The sequence below is a fragment of the Dendronephthya gigantea genome, unplaced genomic scaffold (assembly GCF_004324835.1).
Source record: "Dendronephthya gigantea isolate DGI-Jeju-01 unplaced genomic scaffold, DenGig_1.0 000093F, whole genome shotgun sequence".
Lineage (NCBI taxonomy): Eukaryota > Metazoa > Cnidaria > Anthozoa > Malacalcyonacea > Nephtheidae > Dendronephthya > Dendronephthya gigantea.
Window position 1 is genome coordinate 278,725 of NW_021163103.1, and position 23,931 is coordinate 302,655.

At 36.2% G+C, this 23,931-nt stretch overlaps 2 protein-coding genes across 6 annotated transcripts; both read left to right on the top strand.

Annotated features, from left to right (window-relative positions):
* Nucleotides 1-142: 142 nt before the first annotated feature.
* LOC114533653 (breast cancer anti-estrogen resistance protein 3-like) lies at nt 143-22,106 on the top strand. Of its 3 annotated transcripts, none has more exons than XM_028555238.1 (5): nt 143-1,172; nt 5,238-5,348; nt 6,271-7,182; nt 20,878-21,046; nt 21,223-22,106. In XM_028555238.1, exons 2-5 carry the CDS (start codon nt 5,266-5,268, stop codon nt 21,319-21,321), a joined length of 1,263 nt encoding a protein of 420 aa, XP_028411039.1. In that variant the 5' UTR covers nt 143-1,172; nt 5,238-5,265; the 3' UTR covers nt 21,322-22,106. The 3 variants fall into 3 exon arrangements, with proteins under 3 accessions (XP_028411039.1, XP_028411037.1, XP_028411038.1); XM_028555236.1 differs by lacking the exons at nt 20,878-21,046; nt 21,223-22,106 and adding exons at nt 7,424-7,592; nt 7,767-9,112; XM_028555237.1 differs by lacking the exons at nt 143-1,172; nt 20,878-21,046; nt 21,223-22,106 and adding exons at nt 3,838-4,265; nt 7,424-7,592; nt 7,767-9,112.
* LOC114533652 (discoidin domain-containing receptor 2-like) lies at nt 10,396-17,294 on the top strand. 3 transcript variants are annotated; one of them, XM_028555233.1, is made up of 12 exons: nt 10,396-10,564; nt 10,743-10,785; nt 11,511-11,615; nt 11,912-11,971; nt 12,055-12,139; nt 12,572-12,927; nt 13,655-13,805; nt 14,002-14,514; nt 14,962-15,087; nt 15,955-15,993; nt 16,413-16,576; nt 16,917-17,294. In XM_028555233.1, the coding sequence occupies exons 4-12, from the start codon at nt 11,969-11,971 to the stop codon at nt 17,265-17,267; spliced, it is 1,788 nt and encodes a 595-aa protein (XP_028411034.1). In that variant the 5' UTR covers nt 10,396-10,564; nt 10,743-10,785; nt 11,511-11,615; nt 11,912-11,968; the 3' UTR covers nt 17,268-17,294. The 3 variants fall into 3 exon arrangements, with proteins under 3 accessions (XP_028411034.1, XP_028411036.1, XP_028411035.1); XM_028555234.1 differs by lacking the exons at nt 10,396-10,564; nt 10,743-10,785 and having other exon boundaries at nt 11,162-11,615; XM_028555235.1 differs by lacking the exons at nt 10,743-10,785; nt 11,511-11,615; nt 11,912-11,971.
* Nucleotides 22,107-23,931: the final 1,825 nt, after the last annotated feature.

Below are 23,931 nucleotides of genomic sequence, written 5' to 3' on the forward strand. Positions count from 1 at the left end.
GCTATGCTGCTTTATAAATGGAAAGAATATAAAATTTGATTTGTGAGGAATATTTCGTGGTATGTCTTATTTTGATGAAGAATATCCTGGCTAGGAGATTCGTTGAACGAGTAATGGTACCATAAACTCATTACGTATGTTTCTTTATCCGACACAATCCAATCCTGACAATATGGAATATTTGTACCTTAACACTGCCAGGCACTGGTATCCAAAGTGCTAAATGGTTTTAACAGTACTGGTGAAAACAATTTATATGATGAAGTTCTATGTATGTATGTGCATGTATGTATTGCTTGATATCCACGGGAGGTGTGTTTATTGTCATCATATGCATTTTAACAGAAATTTACTTCGACGAGGGTTGTGATAACCCCCTCCCCCATTCCTAATTAATCTTTCGTATCCCTAGCTATACCTTTTATACCCTAGTCGCCTTATGACCTTTTGTACGCAATGGAGATCCGAAATTTTATGACAAAATTTTCGACTGCCCATACAGTGTTGAAGTTGAGATAAACATATTCTCTCTTTGCACCATTAGTGTTGTATAAATAGGAACAAGTTTCACTCCCACAGTTTTAAACCGCATGAGTCGTGGGTTTTATACTCAGTTTCATGCGGATCTTGAACACTAATCCCTCCCACGAGGAACTGCACTGTATCGTGGGCTAAATTTCTGGTTCAAGAAGGAAAAAAGAGCTCTGAAACAAAAGTAAAATGTGTGGAAAACCGGCTTCAGGACCAAGAGAAATATTTTTCAACCCACCTACGTTCTTCTATGTTGAGTAATCCACGTCGTTGACATCTGACCCCGTGACTTGGGTAGTGCCAGTGGCCCAATCAGGCTCGGATTAATGAAATTTTTTTCCTAAAGCTATCATCACCCCGGTTGATTATCAGTTTTTGCATTGAACTCAAACTGTGTTTCCGCGGGGGGTTACTTAGGTTTGGTTTCCTTCATCTGCGTTGATTATTTCCTAATATCAGCATAATCTGCGCTCTGTTCCGTTCTTATTTTAGACAATAAGAGATTGCGCGTTGTTTATCATCTAAAATTGGCAGCCAGGGAAGAGAGATACCATCCAGCGTCTGGTGCTTGACTGGTCGTTTAGTAAAGGCTACATTGCCATATATTACCTCGGATATTACCTAAAGTAACTGATCTTAAGGTTAGTTTATATTGATATTTAATATTCGGCTTGTTTTGACTCCTTTTATTTTGTTTACTATAAATTCATTCGCAACAGTTGCGTCTAACTTTCCTGGGCCTGTGCGGGTAGTGAAGCCGCAATATATGATAATACGCAAGTCATTCGATTTATAAAGAAGCGCTGTAAGTTTTCTTGTTTAGTAAACAAATAGTTGATTATATATTTGCGACATGCATAATATGGCTCATATTCAAGTTTTATGTTATATTTATTAATGAAGCGGGAAAATGTCGTGGAGTTTGATTCATATTCCTTTAGTGAAAAATGCGATAAATTAATAGAATCCTGCGAATATTTCGCATTCATTCACAATTTAGGACAATTATTCAAATAAATCTGTTAATTAATCGTCATGTTTAAGGTCTTTAAACAATTCACTTCTTTTATGCAAACGGTGCACAAACGTGTTGAAAATATCTCGTTTCCTGCAGGCCAAGTTCAACTATGTATTTGCGGTAAAAGTATCATTCCAAAATTCTATTATGTTCTTTGCGGTTTCATCAGCGTTTATCTTACGACTTACGAGAAATTGATACGGTTGAGGGAAATGTCTGACCGACCTTTTTGTGGTCAACGATGCTCCATCTATTATACTGTTGTCTTTCATAATTTGAAACCGAAATGCAGTTACGTTATTCTAGAGAGAAATTGCTGTCCAGCTTGCGTGTGTTTAAGCTAATTTGGACAAAAAATAAGTGGCACGCAACTTGCTTGGGCAGCTGTTCTGTAGTTTATTCATCTTTAGATCTTCAGCCAAAAAACGAAAATATTAAATTTAAGGCTGTTGCATGCGCGTTTCCAGCGTATAGGTTAATTGTCAAGTCTTTGTTGAGGTTAAACGTAGTTTGATTATATTTTGCGCTATTTGGGGGGTTATTTCTGAAATATTTAACATATTTAAATGTCATGTATCAATTGTCAGAGCGTTTTAATCGTTTAATGATGTTTTAATACGCCACTTTAGCTCATATAAGGATTGTTTTTTATTGTTTCTGTATCAACGCATACCTATTTTGGGCAAGATATTAAAACTTTACTAGAAAAATCACTTGTAAAATATATAAGGACAAATGTCCGTTTTGATGCATGTGTAACAAACATTTGGATATTGGAATATTGGGCCAAGTCAATGAAACAATTGCTACAAATGGAAATATTGTTTTTACTGTATTTTCTGCGACCGCATATTTTCGGCATGTTTTTTATGAATATTACTCCGGAATTGTAGAGGCGTAGCTTCAATCGCTGGAAGGACCGCAGTTGATTTTCGTTACCATTTCGGTTCTATAACTGATCAATTATTTATTGTAACAACATTTGATAAATAATCTTTCACAAGTCTTGGAAATAACCACAGTGATAGCTATACATATATAACAGCTGCCAATAATGGCAATATCAAAAACATCTGCAGTAAAGCAGGATCTGAGGGTTTGATAACATGTGAATTTTTGACTGATTCAAAAATGATTATGTATTGACTATTTATATCCGGGTTCTACTATGAATCTCAATTGATCATAAGACTTGCAAGATCTTGATATGCGGTGTATGTGACGTCACTCACGCAAAGCTGTGATGTCAAGAATAACATAAGAGGTGTGACATTTTTGATGTAAATATTTATATCAAGTCACGAAAAGTTGATTACAGGAAAGAATTATGCTCATTCATCTCAGCGAGTTTCAAGACACAATTTCAATTATTATCAATTATAAAAATGCCCCTAAATTATAAAATCTTGCTCGTATGCTCTATTATGAGGTAGCCTAAATTTAGCCATAACATTTTCCCTTATAAGTTATATTTTCCCCTTACATTTTATGACATTTTTCCGTTTTTAAAATTGTTGGGCTGGTCTAATGATTTATTAAGTGCGGGTCGAGAAACTACGTGAGGGAACATACAATATTGAACATTGTTGACACCTGCATGAGTCTTGATATTCAAGGTTTTAAGCTGGAGAAAAATCTCGTCTCACCATTTTTGGTAATGAAATATTCTTATATAAGAGCTAAATAGGAATTTAATATATTTGCATGGAAACGGATCATAAGTAATTAATTTAAGCCGAACTTTTAGCATTTTTGGTATAAACATTTGCTATATAAAATTTCTAATTTTCCTTAGACCGTTTAATAATTGTGGTTTCTTAATAAAGATGTCTTTGTGAGCCTTTAGAGTTCAGTCGTTCATTCTGCGGTTAAGGGTTTAGAATATACACGCCAAAACCTATTGTTATACAGTTGTCATTAAAAATAAATTATAGACAAATAGACAATGATAAATGAACGTCAACTCACTCAACTGAAGTCGTGTATACATGCATTGCCATTGTTATATATTTAGTTATGATGTTATATATTAATAAAGTATGGTTAAAATTAGGTTGGAAAATAGAAGAGTTGTTTGTTCAATACGTTTTGAATTTATTCAATATGTTTTTTAAGAGATCGGTTTATATAAGCTCAAATAAGTGCACAAGATATTGAAGACTGATAATATCCAGTCGTTTCAACCTAATAATTAAAGGCTTTGTCTTGCGACATTGTTTTACGTGTATGCTAATATGGAGTATATAACTAATTTCTTCTTAGGTAGAAACGTCCAGAAGTTTTAATATATCAGTTAAGCCAATTATTAAAACGATTTGGATATGCGATTGTGCGACAGTAAAATATTATTTTAACGTAACTAAGTTTTCTTTCCTTCTTCCCACGACCGAAGTTTAAAATGAATATTTGTTTTAAAATTTAACACCACTAATTTATATATACCAATTTATTTTCTTCTATTATTCCAGTCTTGGCGGTAAAATAGTCCTTGACTCATGCAATAGAATGTTCATTTGCATGTAAAGTGGTTCTTATTACCTCATCAAAAATTCATAATTGCATAACGTTCTAAATTTGACTAAATACTACATTAAATACATTATTATATTTCGGCATGCTTACTTTTATATCAATAATACAGTTAAAATACCGGAGAGACGCCAGAAGATTATTTTATTGTTGTATGGCTAGAGTCCATCACATCTCAGATTAAAAGGTTGGTACTTTATGATTGGTTTATATATTAAATATGCTGTATCCACAAAGGCTGACAGACCGTATCGTGGTTGCACGCAAATAATAATTTTAAAAACACACACATATATATGTTGCGATTGTTGTATTAACGTAACACACTGACTCACACACACTCATGACTCTCCTCATTTTCAAAGTCTGAGGTTGTTATCAAGTGGATTCAACAACAACTTCATCATCAAATTGAGGTCTTGAAGTGTAGTCTCGTAGTTATTTGGTAGAAATTTGACAAATAATATACTAGTCATATTCCTAATCATTATATCTCAGCTGCTATATACTGGCAGAAATTATTTAGTCTTAGTACTTAATGCTGTGTTATATTTAACAATCTTAATTGAAACGTTAATGTTATCTTTCAATTTGAGGATTTTTGTAATATTTGGCACGTTGTATAAGAATATCTGTTTTAAATCACGCAATAGCTGTGTCATCCGTAGGATAGGCTTGTCAGAAAATGTACATTACTCAGTCAAGGCGCGTGATTACCAGGTCAAGTAGGCTTAAGATAATTTACGTCTTAATTTATTTATTTAAATGGATGAAATCTACTGATCCTAGGATGAAGAAAAGCCAATAATTAACTCATTCTGAAATGATATTGACTGTATATATTCAAGTACTGCCGGTTGTTCTAGTCATGAGATAGTCATCAGTATAGACAGTAGTGTCGAAAAGCTTCAGGCAAGCCAACCTACACTTGTATCTTCTGTATTCTGTTATACCTGTTTCTTCTTATTGGATAAAACCCAATTTATTTTGTATGTGTTTGTTTTTTAGTGTTTTTAATATTTCTTAGCATTATGAATGTTCTAATCATTTGTGTGTGTAGTTATTTTCTTAGCAGCCGTCTTGATGATGGGAAGAAATAGCCAGCGGAATTGATGCCATATTTTGCCTTGTTGATAATCTTGTGTCTTGTGTATTTTAGAAGTTGAGACACGCTATTAAGATCAACAATGTCTGCTCAATCGTTGGATCAATCCCCCGCGGAAAAGCGGAATTATGTAAAAACCACTGACAGAGGAATTCCTTTTAAGAAGTAAGTGGAATGATTTTTATCCATAATATTTATGCAACGACGAGTTTAGTTTCAATAGTTTAATTTATTCGTATGTGTCATGTTCATTCCTTGATTTCCAGTCTTACACGATCATCATTCCTTGATTTCCTTGATGTTCAGTCTCACACGATCAACGTATATCTTCTTTTTTTATTGACAATATTGTCTTCTGTTTCTTTTCAATATATAAAGGTATTTTTCTGGCCCCGTTTACACTGTACCAGATTCGCTATATTTCTGCCGTTCATGGGTAATGTTTGCCCACACATTAAAGCACTTTGACAGCTTTCGTCGCATGTTATATTTTCAAGTTTAAGCATTCCCATGTCATGACCAGCTAATCCCCCCCCACAAAGCGCGGTCTCTGACTAGCTTTCTCCTTCACAGTAATGGCAATTACACCAGATCTAAAACTCTGGCATCTCAATATTATCTCTGACCAACTCCACTCTATCTCTTCTTATTACGACCATTTCACCTCCGTCTTTTTCTTTTATCTCTGTAATTTCTACAATATCACATCTCATCTCTTCATTCAGTGGCGTGTCTAATCAGCTTTGGCCTTTACTTCATCCCTTCTTAAACACATCTTCTTTTCGTCTCAATCAGTTATTTCTATAGTGTTCCAGTTTGAGTTACTTTATATAAAGTTGATGTTTAATAAGGAACGAAGTTGAATTTAGGGGGAAAGAAGGGATAAAAAGGGAAGGAAACGAGACCTCGTAGACGGAGTGTTAGGGAAAGAGTTTTATAATGTAGGAAAAGGAGTGAAAAGATATATCGTAGTTCTCTCATATGTTTTTGATAATAACTAGATTACTATAATCTCCATCAGTCTCTGTTATCTCCCATGTCTAACATTTCCACAACAAGTTAAACAATTCTATTCACTTTCTTTCAGGATGGCCAAAATGCTGTCTAAGCGTCTAATGAAAACAAAAGAACAAGACTTGCAATTAGACCTTGTCGACCAGGCCTGGTTCCATGGTCGGATGACGTCGGAATACGCCGTCAAGGTCCTTGAAACCGAAGGAGAATTTCTTGTCCGTGAGAATCCTGCAAGGCCTGGAGACTACTTTATCTCCGTCAATGAGAATGGGGTTGTGAAGCACTTTCCCATTCAACGATCAACGACAAAAAATCTCAAGTATAAATATAAACTTAACAAAAGTGGCAGCTTTGAGACTTTGGTGGATCTCGTGGAGTCATTTTATTCTAATAAAAAGCTGGTTACTGATAGTGAGGAAATCCAGTTGCTTGCTCCTGCAAACCGGGACGCAGGTATGCTTTTAGTGCCTGAGTTGAGCCCTAATATCCAGGTGGCGAGTGCGCCCGTATCACCTGCAGGTACCCCACCCATGACACTGAGGCGGGAACGAAATTGCAGTGATCCGAATATTAGTGCTGATCGACTCCGCAGCCATTTTGAAGGTTATGGTCAAAGACCCAGAGCTGAATCACGCTCTTCTCCACCAAGCTTGTATGTCGAGGACTTTGACGTTAATCAAAATGAGGTCATTTACGAGACTGTTAATTTGCCGCCAAAAACACAACAATCCGAACAATCCGCGCTCATGAAAAAGAAACACTCAATACTAAATGAAGTATTTGAAATGTTTCGCAATACATTGTATAAAGAGTTTCGTAAAAACGATTGTCTGACTTTAGCGAAGCACATGACACGACGTGATTTAGAAGTGGTCTGGGGTGAAGGATTTTGCCAAAAAAGTGAAAAAGAGTTGGCTGTGCCCAATGGACTTGAATTGATTTTATTCCCTCAAGGAAGTGAATTAAGACAAAGTATATTGAAAAGGTGGGGTTTGATATTAATAATTAGTTCATCACGCATTATAAGAGCACTTCAAGAGGAACAGGCTTGACTTGACTTCTTTTCACAACCGTCAATATTGGTATCATTTAACTGTCTTTGAACTCTTAGTAAAACCAGGCAATACGCTGAACATAAGCTAAATAATATAATATACAAACTAACCAGAGTAGTGTGAACTATTCTGACACTATTTGACAATACCACTGTCTGATATTTCTTCCAGATATTCGACCGTTATAACTTGGGTCAGCTCGATGGTCATCGCAGCTGGTGGGAAGGAAGAAAGAGTCGATATCCTTACCATGTTCATTGGTATTGCGCACGCTCTGTTTAGTTCTCTTGGCAACCTAAATGGATTTATGGCCGTGATGGAAGGACTGGAGTCTGCACAGGTAAAATGACGGGAAATTTTAACATAAGTGGGGGTATAGGCTTTAGTTATTTGAAAGCTAAACTCCAGCAAAAAATATTCTCTTATGATCCAGTCTTCAATACAGAGAAGGATAATTTCTTTTTTCATCCAGTGTTATCTAGAATATGGAAAATCACACGTTTACATTTTTTAGGTTAGACGTTTAAAACTGACATGGAAAAAATTGGAAGAAAGTCATCCTAAACTATCAATCGTCTATCACAACACGCTAAAGTCCGTTTACGCTATCCTCAACTCACAAGGCACGCATCCCTCCCCAGGTAAAGTCAAACCAAGTCTGCCTTACGTTGCCCATGTTGTAAAGTGTCTTGAAGTTGGTCCAACACCAGTAGAACAAACTTTGAATGGGGTGACAGAATTGGATGAGCTTGAAGTTATGTGTAACCATTTGAGCAGTGCCAGAGATTATGGATGTAATGTACACAGTTACAGACGGCAAGCTGTAGGATTTGTAAGGAACATGTGGGATGATACGGAACTTGAGAGGTATTTTATGGACACAGTTAACGTATCGCGCGCTGTAGGTCTGGGATTTAGTGAAGCTGACTCACCAGTCAAAATGGATGGTTTGCTAACATTGATGTCAGAACATATCGAACCAAATTCTTCTTAAAATATCTAAACATCTTTGATTTAATTACTCGCGTGATTAAAGCGATGAAGAATCAATGCATGATTAAGGAATAAGATAGAATTTTGATCTGGGCAAGAGGAATGTAATCTAACAGAACCTCTGGCATCTTAGAATGAGAAAACCTGCAAAGTTCGGGTTGGAAAATGTTGTTACAAAATGTATATTTACAGTATTTACGGGTGGAAAAGACTTACGCACGACTCAGAACAAAATTTACGAACTTTGCAGGACTATATTTTCCACATTTCACTACATTTTGCAACCAAACTTTTCAGTTTTACTCATTCTAACTCTTTCTAAAAGTGTTGTTGGAGTGATGACCTATAGATCAAGATTTAGTCAGGAACTAAAACCATCCAATAAAAGACACTATAACTATATATTATCTATACTTATCTATATTATGAAAAATATTTACAAAACCCATTTAACCTTCATATAAAATAGAATTATTTATAGAAGTATTTACAGCTTTTAGTAAGTCATGCTTGAGTCGGCTCATTAAGTTGTCTATTTCATGATGGTATTTCAGTGTACCTGATTGAAAGATTGTTTTGATGTACTTTATTCATGAAATTTTTTTGATTGAAAGTGGTCTCTGACTTAAGAGGTCGATGTATTAAGGAATTATACACAGAAAGCCTCCTCAGTAAGAGTTACTTAGGAAACAAGGAACCGGGAGTCATGAGACAGGGTTGACCTCCTTATTTAGAAATCTCATAAAGCCCTTTTTACAAAGCACTCAATTCTTTCATACGGCAGTGACTGCATGCTTGAAAAACGCTGCTAATACAAATCAAGGTATCTGCACATAGGGTACAAATAAACAAATAATTGAATTTTACGTTAGAGGTAATGCAAGTTCTTTAGCCCTACGTTCTCAAAGAAAATTCCTAACAAAGGTAAAAAGTATAATACTTGGCTCCAAAACGAAAGTATCGACAGTCAATATCGGCCACTTCTGATTTATTTTGCTTCTTTTTCTCTTTGACTGAACTGTTTACTTTATCAGTCTTCACACAGTCTTTTGCAGTCGTAGCAGTAAAAAGCGTCGTGTTTTGTCCTTAGCAAGATTATAATATACAAGGTCTACGTGGTGCAAGCCATGCAGACTCCAGTCTTGGGTTCATTATTCACGAAGGCGGAAGTAGTAGACAGCTCTAACCTCTAACGTTAGGTGCCATGAAAATACTTAATATTAAGTTATTTACTAACGACTTTTATTTTAGTTTTTAGTTTATTACCTAAATTATAAACGAAGGTCTTAGCTGGTAAATGAAATCTTTGGCTACCGTTGATGACTACTACAGTTACGGAAAGAACTTCCGTTTGGAGGGCTGTTCTTTGAGATGAAAGATTTAGATTCAGGACGGGAATGTCGAGGACGTCGGAAAATTGCATGTCCCAGTTACAGGTGTTTTCTTGCAGTATAGTATCAAGAATTTCCAGCCATGTTTTCATTTTGGGATCAGATTTGGTAAAGACACATTAGTGTTTCCATGTAGAACCATTTTCCAGGTTTTTTCCACATTTATTGTCATACGATTTACCTATCTACCTACCTACCTACCTACCTACCTACCTGCCTACCGACCTACCTAACTACCTACCTACCTGCCTACCTACTTACCTACATACCTACCTACCTACCCACCTACCTAACTACCTACCTACTTAGTACTTACCTACCTACCTACCTACCTACCTACCTACCCACCTACCTAACTACCTACCTACCTACCTACCTACCTATACGATACAAAATACGTCAGTCTTTCCTTTCTTCTTCCTAGAGGCGTAACTCTTGGGGATGTGTGGGTTATGACACTCCCAGTAGCCGCTAAAGGTTTTTAACGAACAAGCAAACAAAGCAAGAACTTAAATGTTTTTGAGTCGTGACACTCGAACCTTGTACGACATACTATTGTTTGGTAGGATGGGCTGTCATCTCATGACAGGAAAACTAATTTTGTTTTTCCGAGAGTCAATAATATTTACTTTACACGTCATGTTATGTGACATTTTCCCCATGTTATTTCCTCATCAATATTGACCTTCATTATCCATGATGTAAGATATAAAACAAATAATTCGAAAGAAGGTCACGCTCTGGAAGATCAACATGCAACTGAACCGAGTCTCCAATATCACTCCCAGTTACGTGCTCTGTCTGAAGTGCTGAATCTTAAATTCTTAATTACTAATCTTGTGCATTCTGTTGCTGTTGTAGCAGTTAAAGTGTCGTGTGTCGTCGTGCAAAGATATACAAAATCTACACAAGTGGTATTTTTCATGAGGTATTTCATGAGATATTTATTATACTGGGTGACTTTTATCTTGGATTTTAGGCCCGTTTCAGACGTTGCACTTTTAAGAGTTCATTCGATTCAGACATGAAAAGTTCGATGTTTGAAACGGGCCTTAATTAGTTTTGAATCTTTAACATAGCTTATTATTTTTGAACCTTTAACACAGATGGCTGTTGGCTGTGGTTAAAATCATTGTCCATAGACGTACCGTAAGTTGTTTGAACTGGTAGCTGCATGAGGTGGTTTTGCCTCACTCACTACCGCCCGGAGTGTCGCAAAGTGTCGCAAAAAAAGCCACAATAGCCGTCACATGTGTTAGACACTTAGAATTCCTGTACCCAATTACCCCAACACAAAGCTAAAATTTAACACTTTGGAATTTCGATACGCAATGTCCGTAGCTATATATATACAAAATATAGAATTTACTACTACTATATTGATATTTCCCGATCACCGAAATTATAGTGCCTTCATCGAGTGATTTGTAGTGATCGCTTATGTTAGAGAAATGGCCTGTTGAGATCTATCGAAAATTTCACCTTGATTCACTGGAAGGGGCTCAACGTTGGTGATTTTGATCATTAGTGAGCTTAAGCAAGTGACGTTTTTGACAACACATACGTTGACCGGAAGTAAAGTTCTTGTTTTTCATCAATTACAATCCTCGTCCCAGTCTTTTGACGTTACCCATGCCGTTTGTATTTTCAAAACGTCACTTGCTTAAGCTCATGCAGTATTTTTGATTTTTGACCATGCATGAGCATGAAAATACTGGTAATTATCATTACTGGTAATTAATGTTTTGTGTGACGTGAAATCGGGAGGAGGTTGGAAGAACAATCTCTCGAACCCAGAATCATATAGTGATATGGGAATAATAGGTCATTTTAGAATTTAGAGAAATTATAATTGCTGCTTTAATAATTTACAGCAAAGATAAGCAAAGCGGAGATGCCATACAGATTGTCGTCTTCTGTTATTCCAGCATTGCCAGTGCCGAGATACGCGAATGATTTGCAATGAAAAATTAAGGAAGGTTCGGGTTCATTTTGTTCGATAGTATCGTGGAAGATTAGAGGAGTTTCCTAAAAACATTTTAAGCATGAGAATTTTCTAAACCATTTTAAATTTGCGTCAACGAAATGTTATGGATAAACCATTGAACGTAACTGAGCCATAGACTCTAGTCAGATTATAGGTTGCGAGTTGCATTGAAATGCTTTTGAGGTATTGAAACAATTCGTCATGAAACCAGGACTATTTTATTCACACATTTCAATACCTCAAAGTCCCTTCATGCTTCCTTTTAAACCTGGCTTTCATCACTTGCAGACACTCGGCGATGCCCTGCGATCCATTGTCGACGACTAATATTTACACACAGAAGTTATGGTGTGTTTTTCAAAGAACTTGTATAATTGTATTTCTGTACGTTCAAATCAATTACACTACAAATATCTTATTTTATATTTTAGGTGAGAAAAATGAGCAAGATTTGTGAAACTTATGCATTGGTTTGTCTTCTTATCTTAACCAGCATTTCAACTTCAATCAGCGAAGGTATATATGACCATTATAAGCGGACCTGTTTTTTATATGCAACTTGCAATACAATTCTACCTTTGATGGATGGACATTTGCCAACTACGGAACTTTTGTGTTTATTAAGCCCAGTTCTTATATGTTGCCATTCATCGGTGCCATTCAGTCACTACTATGGCCGCTTAATATATGCTAAACCTGCTACAACCAATTCCTATTCAAAACAATCCAATAAAACAGGTTTTTTATAACAAAATCTTAGGTGTGAGAGACTGTTCATGAAAATCTAAGTATTTATGATTTGTTTGTTAGCCGCGTTTTTTTTTGTTCTTTTAGTATGTGGGCGTCTCCTCATTTCTTTAGCGTGTTTAATTATTTTACTATAAAAATGCTTTCAACGCAATAAAACCACTGCTTTCTATTGAAAAATGTTTTCTATTTCTCAAATAGAATGTGTAGGTCCTCTTGGTATGAGTGATGGTAGAATCAAAGACTCGCAAATCACAGAGTCTAGTGTTATGAAAGGAACTCCAACTCCAGCAAATGGTAAACAGGCTCGTCTACGCCAGAATGTTAAACCCTGGGGTGCTTGGTGTCCAGACTACACTGGAGGATCAAGCACTGAAAGGAATTACGACCAGTATATTGAGATTGATTTACGAAATCTGACGACGATTACCAGAATTGCAACGCAAGGACGAGAGTTGAGTGCTGGAGCTGCATATGCTGAGGATTATAAAATATCCTACAGTAATTATGGTGAAAAATGGGATTATTATAGAGAGACGCCTTCAAACGACGTCAAGGTACTGTATGTTTGATATAAATGTGATATATGTACGCCCCTCTAAAAGACTTGGATAGGAGCTGCGATCACATGTAACGTTTTTGAAAGTAATTCTACACGTGTTTAATAGTTTGCACTTAGTTTCTGCCAAAGTTTCTGTGATCACAGCTGGAATTTTCAAACTGTCGCGTTTTTTTTGCACATATACGTACTAAACGTAAAAATTTAAAACCTTCTAAGTTGTTGTATGATTAATTTTATGTTAGAAAATACCACACGAAATCATCAACAGAACCCAACCCAATGCACCTATTCGATCGTTGATTTCATAAGTATCATTTAAATGTTTTTAAACTTTTACGTGCATATAGTGTACGTCCAAAAAACGCGACAGCGAAAAACAGCTCTTAGACTATGTACACACGGTAACGTTTTCACATTTTCATATCAAACACCGTCAATTTACAATAGAAGTTGCACCTAATTTAATATATTAGGCAAATTTATCTTTGAATTGTGTGGACAGGGCATCTGAACAATAAAATAGACAAAAACGATTTTGAAAACGCACGAAAACGACGCTCCTGGGCACATAGCCTTAGTATCAACATTTGAATTATGAAAAAGCACATAATAATCTCTTAAAGACACCTAAGTTGATGTTTATCGTCACAGTAAAGGTATGAGGTGTCCAACTGGGAGGTCTCTAAACAGCTTTTAACGGTGCACTTTTACACATTTTTCAGATATTTAGAGGAAACACAAATGTGAAGGGTGTTGTTAGACACGAACTAAAACCTTCAATTATGGCGAGGTTCATCAGGGTTCATCCAGGCTATAAGAGGAATTTCAGAGTCTGTATGAGGCTGGAACTGTATGGCTGTACAGTTGAAAAAGGTTAGTTGATGAAGTTTTGTATAGGCGAAGAAAATAGATGAAGTGGTAGAAACATTACATTGCACTGTACATTGTATAATTATGTGATCTGTCATGAATATGTTTTATCGCTTCCCTTCATATCTAAAAGATACCTTGTCATGACGAGCTCTGTTTTCTTTTAATGAGGAATAAACCGCCTTATTTTCTGTTTTAGTTATTATTTCCTACTCAATGCCAGTTGGACAGAAAACCAGGAATGAAAAATATAACTATTTTGACTCGTCTTATAATGGAGTTATTTCAAATGGTTTTTACCAAGGTGGCACTGGAATACTCACAGATGGCCGATTTGCTTCAGTTAACTCGAAAGATTCGGGTGGTGAAGGTTGGGTGGGATGGTCTAGTGTGAACACTTCGTTACCATACATTGAAATTATATTTCAATTTTCTGGCGTGAGGAAGTTCAAGGATGTTACACTGACTGTTAATGTTGACAGGGCACGTAGTAATGCTGTATTCAACAAATCACGGATATTCTTTGCTTCAACTGAAGGCAGTTTCTCGAAAACATTTCTTCAATATTGTCCAAAAGATTTTCCAGCCAAGAATGGTCCATACAATGCAAATGTGACTTTGTCACTTTGTGGAAATACTGGAAGTTTTGTAAAGATGCAGTTATACTTCAGAAGGAAATGGTTGCTAATCACTGAGATCAGTTTTAATTCAGGTATTTGTTACTTTATTCAGTTGTTGTTTAACTATGGAAGATTTTCACTTGAAACAAAAAACTCTGCCTCAAAGCCCCCAACTGACACAAATTGACGCATAATGAACCATTACTTCCACAAAAAGTTTGCTTGTTACAACGTGTAGTTATAGTTTGTTTGTAATTTATCCTGTGACTGTGTTTACACCTGATTTCATCCACCGCAACTCTGCTGTTTTCATCTTAAATTATAGGATTGCTTTGAATAGATTGAATTTATTAACAAACTATTTTGGCTCTGCAGTTATATACAGTATATTAGGTTCAGTTTTCTGAACCCGTAATTTGTTCAGAAAAAAGGACATATTGCCTAACTTTAACTCAATTTAATATATTTATTAAAATTATTCTACTTTTAGTGGATTCCTAATTATCGTATTCTATTAAATTATTGATCATGAATTATAGATAGTACGGACAACAAGAGCCAAGTAAACGATTGCTCAAAGTCACCTTCAACAACATGTTCTGTCAACAGTCCACCCTCCGTGATTGGTCTCTCAACAACTGAAGCACCTGAGCCTGGATGTAAATGTTAGTAGCTTTATTGTCAAGCTTGATTGTATTTGTAGTCAAATAAAGTCATGATAGGTGATGTATGATGTATGCATGATAGATCGTACGCATAGTACTGTATATAGTAGCGGGTATAGCAAGGGTATGCACCGTAGAGGACCATACACTATGCGATTTGTCATTTTCGATTCTTTCCCTGGCGTATGTGAACGTGCAAACACACATACAAAGATATCATTTCAAATTTCTCCCTGAAAGGAAAGAAAGAAGATTGTGGCATAAGCCTTCTTTTGCATTCGTCAGAATGATAATTGCATACAACTTTTCGTGTAGTCTGAATAGGCCTTAATATGTTATTAGTAATGTATGGTGGTATATATGTAGTTGTAGGGGATGTATGGTGGTAGAAAGGTAGTTGTAGGGGTTGTATGGAGGTAGAAAGGTAGTTGTAGTGGATGTATGGTGGTAGGAAGGTAGTTGTAGGAGATGTATGGTGTAGCAACGGATGTATTAAGGTAAGTCAGTGATGGTGTTGATGACAGTGAGGTTATTAATAATTGATTGATATAGTGAAGTCTGGTGATTGTTTGGTTAATACAGGTGACAGCTCTATACTGCTGTTTAAGAGAATATTTGTAATTTTATCAGAAAGCATTTCTGAGAATGATTTTGCACGCTCACTGTTGTGCCTACCTGGATGTCTGTTTATTTATTGACCTGTGAGAGGTCAACCAAAATATTATAAGAGGCACTTAAGGGGCAATACACTTATATCCTACAACACAAATATCCTCTACTGAACTATTTGAGAAGAAATAATTTCAAAATTATTCCCGAGATATTTAATGCAGTAAGAATATTTATGCATCATTTGTTTTTCTTCAGCTTGTTCGACCAGTGTACCAACACATAAACATGAAGCTGGTAAGTTTGTTGATTTACGTTAGATGCATGATGTTTAACTTGTTCTATACGAAACTTGAGAAGATGGTCAAAGATGGTCAGATGGTTCGTAAGTCAAACACCAAACAGCAGTGTCGATCTTTCTTGCTAAAATTTTTTGCATAAGTTTGCATGAATTTCTTTAAAGTTGATTTTTCACATTTGCTGTTTGACTTAGCTGTTTGACTTCACACGATCCAATTTTGTTGCATTTTGTTGGCGAAAAAGATTTGTGAATTCTCATCACAATTGTTGTAAATTGTTGCATTATTAATCAATGTGTAATTTATAATGTGACGAAGTTTATTACATATAAAAATAATTTTATATATTATACAATGTGATAATATATTTCGACTTACACTGTACGTTCTCTACTTTTCAAATGACTACAATTATAGAAACAAAAACTCTTGCAATTGTCTTGGTGATTGTTGGCGTAATTCTTTTCATCGTCACTGCTGTTGTTACAATATTTTTACTTCACAAAAGACGACGTCAGGCTGGGAAATCAGTCGACGAAGTTGAAATGCAATCACGACCAGAAACAGTGCAAAGTAATCAGGTTTGTGCAGCAGGATTCATGCAGCAGGATTTGATTAGAAAAAGAAACTTTTTGTAGCTCTCTCAGGGAAACTGTTTTATTTAAAAGTTAAAACTTAATGTCGTTCTCTTAAGAGTAACTTCAGCCTAAGTGTTCTACTTCTACTTGTGAGGAGAGTACCCAGGGTATGAGGCTTCATTTTCATTGTGTAAATATAGGGAGGAAAAAACGAGCTTTTATGGAAGGCGTTTGTACCCAACCACCTGCATTGCTTGAGCTGTCTGATAAAATCAAACAATTTATGATATAACCCAATGTCATCCGCTCATTTTTTGAATGTGTCATTGCTTATATAAAACAGGAATCAGAAAACGTATTACCAGCTAAAGTGGGAGCAACACGAAGTAAACACGATTATGCGGTTGTACCAGATAATGATGGTCCTGGGTCATATGAAGAAGTCCAAATCTTGCAACCTTCGATTTACGCTGAGCTTGACAAGAACAGACGAGAAACAAATGATGATAACAACTACCAGAAATTATTGAAGAATGAATCGGATTACGTAATACCAAATGAGGGACAAACTGGGACATACGAAGAAGTTAAAAAGAAAAATTCTTCTTCTTTTTACACAGCTTTAGACAACACAAAACGTGACCATGAAGATGACGACTCTTACCAAAAGTTGACTCCTTTTAGCTTGCAATAGACTGATTACTGATTTGGTGACGCAGGAAAATATAGTATACTTTTGTATTGTAACGACCCTGTAACTATAATTTAGTTACAAACTTCCGGCCGTAATACAAGATTATACAAAAATTCGCATGGCTATATTTTCCGTAATTTAAAACAATTCGCAGCAACACTGGATGTTGTAAACTGGTGGTTGTGTGATAATGTTCACAGCGTCCGATGGCATTGATGGCATCTACAACAGATGGCTGTTGAGTGTTGACGTCTATCGACGTTCCGAAATTAAGTTGTTTTTTCTAGTACTCTTAGCTATTAACGCCTTTGACTCACGTTCAGGCCATTTATCATTGACCCAGAAAGATATTTTTTTCAAATTTATATGTATTTAGGGGATCGACAAAAACTGTAAACAATAGCTGGCTGTCATGCAGCAAATACCTAAAGCTGAAATTTTACGCTGGAGATTTGCAATATCCCATGAAAAATTTGTATAAATCGCCGCTTGAGGCAAATATTTGTTGGGTTCATTTTGTTCAAGCGGGTATCTTGAAAGATGAAAGCCGTAAACCATTGAAGATTTTGGTAAAAACACTTTCAAGGCCATGGCTGAGTATACCAAATTTCGGTACGTATTTCGGTCGTCGAGTATACCATATTCAATTTAGTCCAGCTAGATATGTCATTTTACCATGCCTATGATGTTATTGTAATAAACGGAAAATAATTATTTATACGCACAAATAGTAACGAGGGTTTTGCACGTGATTGACACACGGAGACGATAATACTTCGCACAATGCACCATTGACAATCCACAATGCACAATGATCCACTGTGATCGAAAAGTATATTTAGTTAATCTGATTTGGTTGATGGTAGTAAAGTTAAGTGACATGGTTTGAGAACGCACATCAGTAAAATGTAAACAAAGAAACTAAACCGACTCGTTGTTGCATCTTATTCTCGAGCTGTTCCCCCTTCGACCCCGACGATCTCACCTTAGAATTGGTAAAGGACATATTATACACAAAAAGGGGCCGTTTAACATTATACTTTCGTTCACCTTGTCTATAGGAGCTGAAGATATTTTACTACTTAAATTGTAGTTTTCATGAAAAGGTTTATACTTAAGTTTTTGTTTTATTTAAGTTTCCTACAGATTTATTTTGATAAATCGCGTTTTAGCTTCCACTTGCGAGGAGGCACTTTGTCTCAACGGCAAAGAAGTATCTGCATGGTATTCTTTTGTTGTTTAACTAGGGATGAAGGACAGACTTTTATGGTAGTCATATGTATACCCAGCCTTGAGCTGCATGAGCACCTATATTCCTCAGCTGTTTGATAGAGTTGAACTGAATTCCTTTCTGTACGTGTCTGAGATAAATGATCAAGCAATTTATAATTAGTGTTATCCACTCATTTCTCGTGTTCTTACAAATAAAACAGCCACCAGAAAACGTATAACCAGCTTATGTAGGAACAACACGAGATGAAGAAGATTATGTTATGAAACATATATAATGATGGTCCTGAGTCATATGAAGGAGTCCAAATCTTGCAACCTTCGATCTACGCTGAGCTTGACAAGAACAAACAAGAAACAACTGATGATAACAACTACCAGAAATTATTGAAGAATGGGTCGTATTACGTAATACCAAATGAGGGACAAACTGAGACATATAGTAATAAGAAAAACTTAAAAGGCTCCGAGAAATTCACCTTGTAAACTAAAGATAAGTTTTAGAGAAGATAAACTATTTACAAGTTTTGTTTTGCCCCGATATGACTCCCTCGTGTTTCCCAATGCTTTAAGACACTGCTGCCATTATTCATATAAATAAACTGGGAAAATGTGTACCTAAAAATCCTTTACCCAAGGAAAATTATTGTTTTTCCATAACATGAAGTCTCGACTAGTTACGATTACAAAACGTGACCACGAAGATAATAGGGCCCTGCATGTTTACGTTTAATATACCGGATTCGCATTGTCACGATATTAAAACTAGCCATGTCAAAGGAAGTTTCACTCCTAAAAGTATGATAATATGATTGCTTTAACATAATCTGCCATATGAAATAGTTCTGGGCACAGAAATACTAAACAACTTAAACGGATGTCGTGACCATGTGTATTTGGTATAATGTACACGGGAGTGTATAAGAGTCTCTGTGTCAAGTAGACCAAATATGGCATTTGTCTACTTGACTCGGCTTGACTACAAATCTGACCTTGCATGACACATCTCACTGATATTTGATGATACCCCGGAGAGGAAAAAGTGGGTGGGTGATAAAGAAAATGATGTTTCCCCGTCACACTAGTGAGAAAGTTCATCTGCACTTATGGCATAATAACCACAACCTATTAAGAAAGACTCCCAAAGACATCACCTTGTAAACTCGAGATAAGACGTAGAAAGACAAGATGACCCTATTTGGACCCTATTTCCAAGTCAAGTTCAAACCAGAATAAATCGAGAACAGCATTAAAAAGATTTACATTACTATAGTTTAAAAATGAACATAATGAACCAATAATGTGTGAGATGTTCGTAAACAATTCGTCGTATTTCAACGTTCACATCACACCTTTAAAAGCCCACGTTCAGCTTACGTTTGTAGAACTGTAGCCGAAATTTAGCAATTCGACGTTATATGGTCAATAACTAGCCCAGACTTCGTTGACTAAGTGATGAGTTTATCGGTGCATGGTAGTCGTTATCACGCACGTTGCTATTTTAAAATTCAAAAACAAGAGTGAAGAAAAAACATTAAAATTAAACTGAGATTATTAATTGAACGTGTTTCTTAGAATTTTATATACAATAAGGGTAATTCTTGTTTTCCGTAAAATGCTTCGACCAGCCACGATTATACATATCAGGCGTAGGCGGCGTTTCACGAACGTTAAGTGTGAAAACAATGTTTGAAAAAGTCATTTCCCGAAAGGCCCACACAAACAGGACGCGAATTGGCAACGCGGCGCGAATTTTCAACGTTTTATATTTTTCAAAAGCAAATAAATTTTAACTTATCAAAATTTTCTTGTAGATTGCATTAAAATAATAAATTTTGATTGGTCTAGCGTCCATAGATTCCAAATTTTCATCCCAGAATTTAATTTATATGCTTCTGAAAACTGAAAATTCGCGCCGCGTTGCCGCTTCGCGTCCGGTCTGTGTCGGCCTTAATGCTCTCAACCTTTTTTATGTTTGGCGTGGAGGTCGATGAACAATAGTCTGTCTTTGGAAAACCCACTGCCTCAAAAAAGCTTCAATGGATTATGTAAGGGTTTTTCCTATTGAATTTAGTCGGTACATGTTCCTCAAACAGTCGGTTGACATTTGACAGGATCGTAGATCCCCACTGAAAACGGCCCTAACAGAAAGCACTATTATGCCGCGTGCGTCAGATATCTTTGTCAACCAGGCAAGCAGGTTGAATAAGAGCACTTCTTTCCAAAACCGTCAATATTGGTATCATTCAACTGTTTTTGAACTTTTAGTAAAACCAGGCAATCCGCTGAATATAAGCTAAATAATACATACAAACTAGCCAGAGTAGTGTGAATTATTCTGACACTATTTGACAATACCACTGTCTGATATTTCTTCTAGATATTCGACCATTATAACTTGGGTCAGCTCGATGGTCATCGCAGCTGGTGAGAAGGAAGAAAGAGTCGATATCCTTACCATGTTCATTGGTATTGCGCACGCTCTGTTTAGTTCCCTTGGCAACCTAAATGGATTTATGGCCGTGATGGAAGGACTGGAGTCTGCTCAGGTAAAATGACGGGAAATTTTGAGATAATTGGGGGTATAGGCTGTAGTTATTTGAAAGCAAACTCCAGTATAAAATATTCTCTTATATGATCCAGTCTTCAATACAGAGAGGGATAATTTCTTTTTTCATCCAGTGTTATCTAGAATAATGGAAAATCACACGTTTACATTTTTTAGGTTAGACGTTTAAAACTGACATGGAAAAAATTGGAAGAAAGTCATCCTAAACTATCAAACTATCCTCAACTCACAAGGTACGCATCCCTCCCCAGGTAAAGTCAAACCAAGTCTGCCTTACGTTGCCCATGTTGTGAAGTGTCTTGAAGTTGGTCCAACACCAGTAGAATAAACTTTGAATGGGGTGACAGAATTGGATGAGCTTGAAGTTATGTGTAACCATTTGAGCAGTGCCAGAGCTTATGGATGTAATGTACACAGCTACAGACGGCAAGCTGTAGGTTTTGTAAGGAACATGTGGGATGATACGGAACTTGAGAGGTATTTTATGGACACAGTTAACGTATCGCGCGCTGTAGGTCTGGGATTTAGTGAAGCCGATTCACCAGTCAAAATGGATGGTTTGCTAACATTGATGTCGGAACATATCGAACCAAATTCTTCTTAAAATATCCAAACATCTTTGATTTAATTACTCGCGTGATTAAAGCGATGAAGCATCAATGATTAAGGAATAAAACAGAATTTTGATCTGGGCAAGAGGAATGTAATCTAACAGAACCTCTGGAATCTTAGAATGAGAAAAACTGCAAAGTTCGGGTTGGAAAATGTTGTTACAAAATGTGGATTTACAGCATTTACGGGTGGAAAAGACTCACGCACAGCTTAGAACAAAATTTACGAACTTTGCAGGATTATATTTTCCACATTTCACTACATTTTGCAACCAAACTTTTCAGTTTTACTCATTCTAACTCTTTCTAAAAGTGTTGTTGGAGAGATGACCTATAGATCAAGATTTAGTCAGGAACTAAAACCATCCAATAAAAGACACTATAACTATATATTATCTATACTTATCTATATTATAAAAAATATTTACAAAACCCAAGCGAACAAAGCAAGAACTTAAATGTTTTTGAGTCGTGACACTCGAACCTTGTACGACATACTATTGTTTGGTAGGATGGGCTTTAACCTCATGACAGGAAAACTAATTTTGTGATTCCGAGAGTCATAATATTTACTTTACACGTCATGTTATGTGAAATTTTCCCCATGTTATTTCCTCATCAATATTGACCTTCATTATCCATTTACTTCATTATCCTTGATATAAGATATAAAACAAATAATTCGAAAGGAGGTCACGCTCTGGAAGATCAAAATGCAACTGAACGGAGTCGCCAATATCACTTCCAGTTACGTGCTCTGTCTGAAGTCCTGAATCTTAAATTCTTAATTACTAAATTTGTGCATTCTATTGCTGTTGTAGCAGTTAAAGTGTCGTGTGTCGTCGTGCAAAGATATACAAAATCTACACAAGTGGTATTTTTCATGAGGTATTTCATGAGATATTTATTGTACTGGGTGACTTTTATCTTGGATTTTAAGCCCGCTTCAGACGTTGTACTTTTAAAGGTTCATTCAATTCAGACATGAAAAGTTCGATGTCTGAAACGGGCGTTAATTAGTTTAGAATCTTTAACATAGTTTATTATTTTTGAACTTTTAACGCAAATGGCTGTGGTTAAAATCATTGTCCATTGACGTACCGTAAGTTGTTTGAACTGGTAGCTGCATGAGGTGGTTTTGCCTCACTCACAACCGCCCGGAGTGTCGCAAAGTGTCGCAAAAAAGCTACAATAACCGTCACATGTGTTAGAATCCGTGTACCCAATTACCCCAATACAAAGCTAAAATTTTACACTTTGGAATTTCGATACGCAATGTCTGTAGCTATACAAAATATACGTTTTACCACTGTATATATTTCCATCACCGAAATTATAGTGCCTTCGTTGAGTGATTTATTGATCGCATATGTTGGGGAAATGGCCTGTTTAGATCGTTCGCAAATTTCATCTTGATTCACTGGAAGGGGCTCAACGTTGGTGATTTTGACAATTAGTGAGCTTAAACAAGTTCTTGTTTTCATATCAAACTCTTTCCCTATTGAGATGAACATTTGCTCAAACTAATGTCCAGTTTTTTTCTATTACAAAATGCGCGCCTTGTAAAACAATATGGTGTCTAGACCAAAGCGCACATTATGCAAACCTCAACGTTTTGTCTACGAATTTGCGGTTCGATGTGGAAAAAAATCATTTAAACGGGAGGCGAAAGACAATAACCTCTACGAAGTTGAGATCAAAAAGATTGATCAAGAAAATAAACGTGTTCGTACGCATTTTAAAGGATACGATTCGCGTTTTGATGAATGGCGACCCTATGGGTTATGGCAAAGTTAATATATTTCCCGTTTCTTCAGCATGAAAAGCCTCGTGTTTTGGCCGCCGCATCAATATAGACGATAGAGGCCATAATAACAATAACAATAACAATAAAACCTTTTGAATAAAATTCGCCCTTACACGCGCAGGTAGCCGATGTGAACGATATTAATGTCCCTTATTCCAGCATATTATATGTATAATATATACACAATATATCAATAAGAAAATCATTAATGTGTACTGCAGCAGCGTAGGCTATTGCCGACGCTATTTATTGCGCGCCGACGCAAAATATACACAACTGTGGTATTAAACAGTACTATATTAAAGCATACAAGGTAAAATATAAAATTCTCTTGCCTGCTTATCTCGTAAGTAAACGTCGGGCCTCCATTCTGATTGTGTTCACATCACCAACAGCAGAGACTGCATTAATGTGTGAACAACATATGCAAATGCCGACCAATGTCGC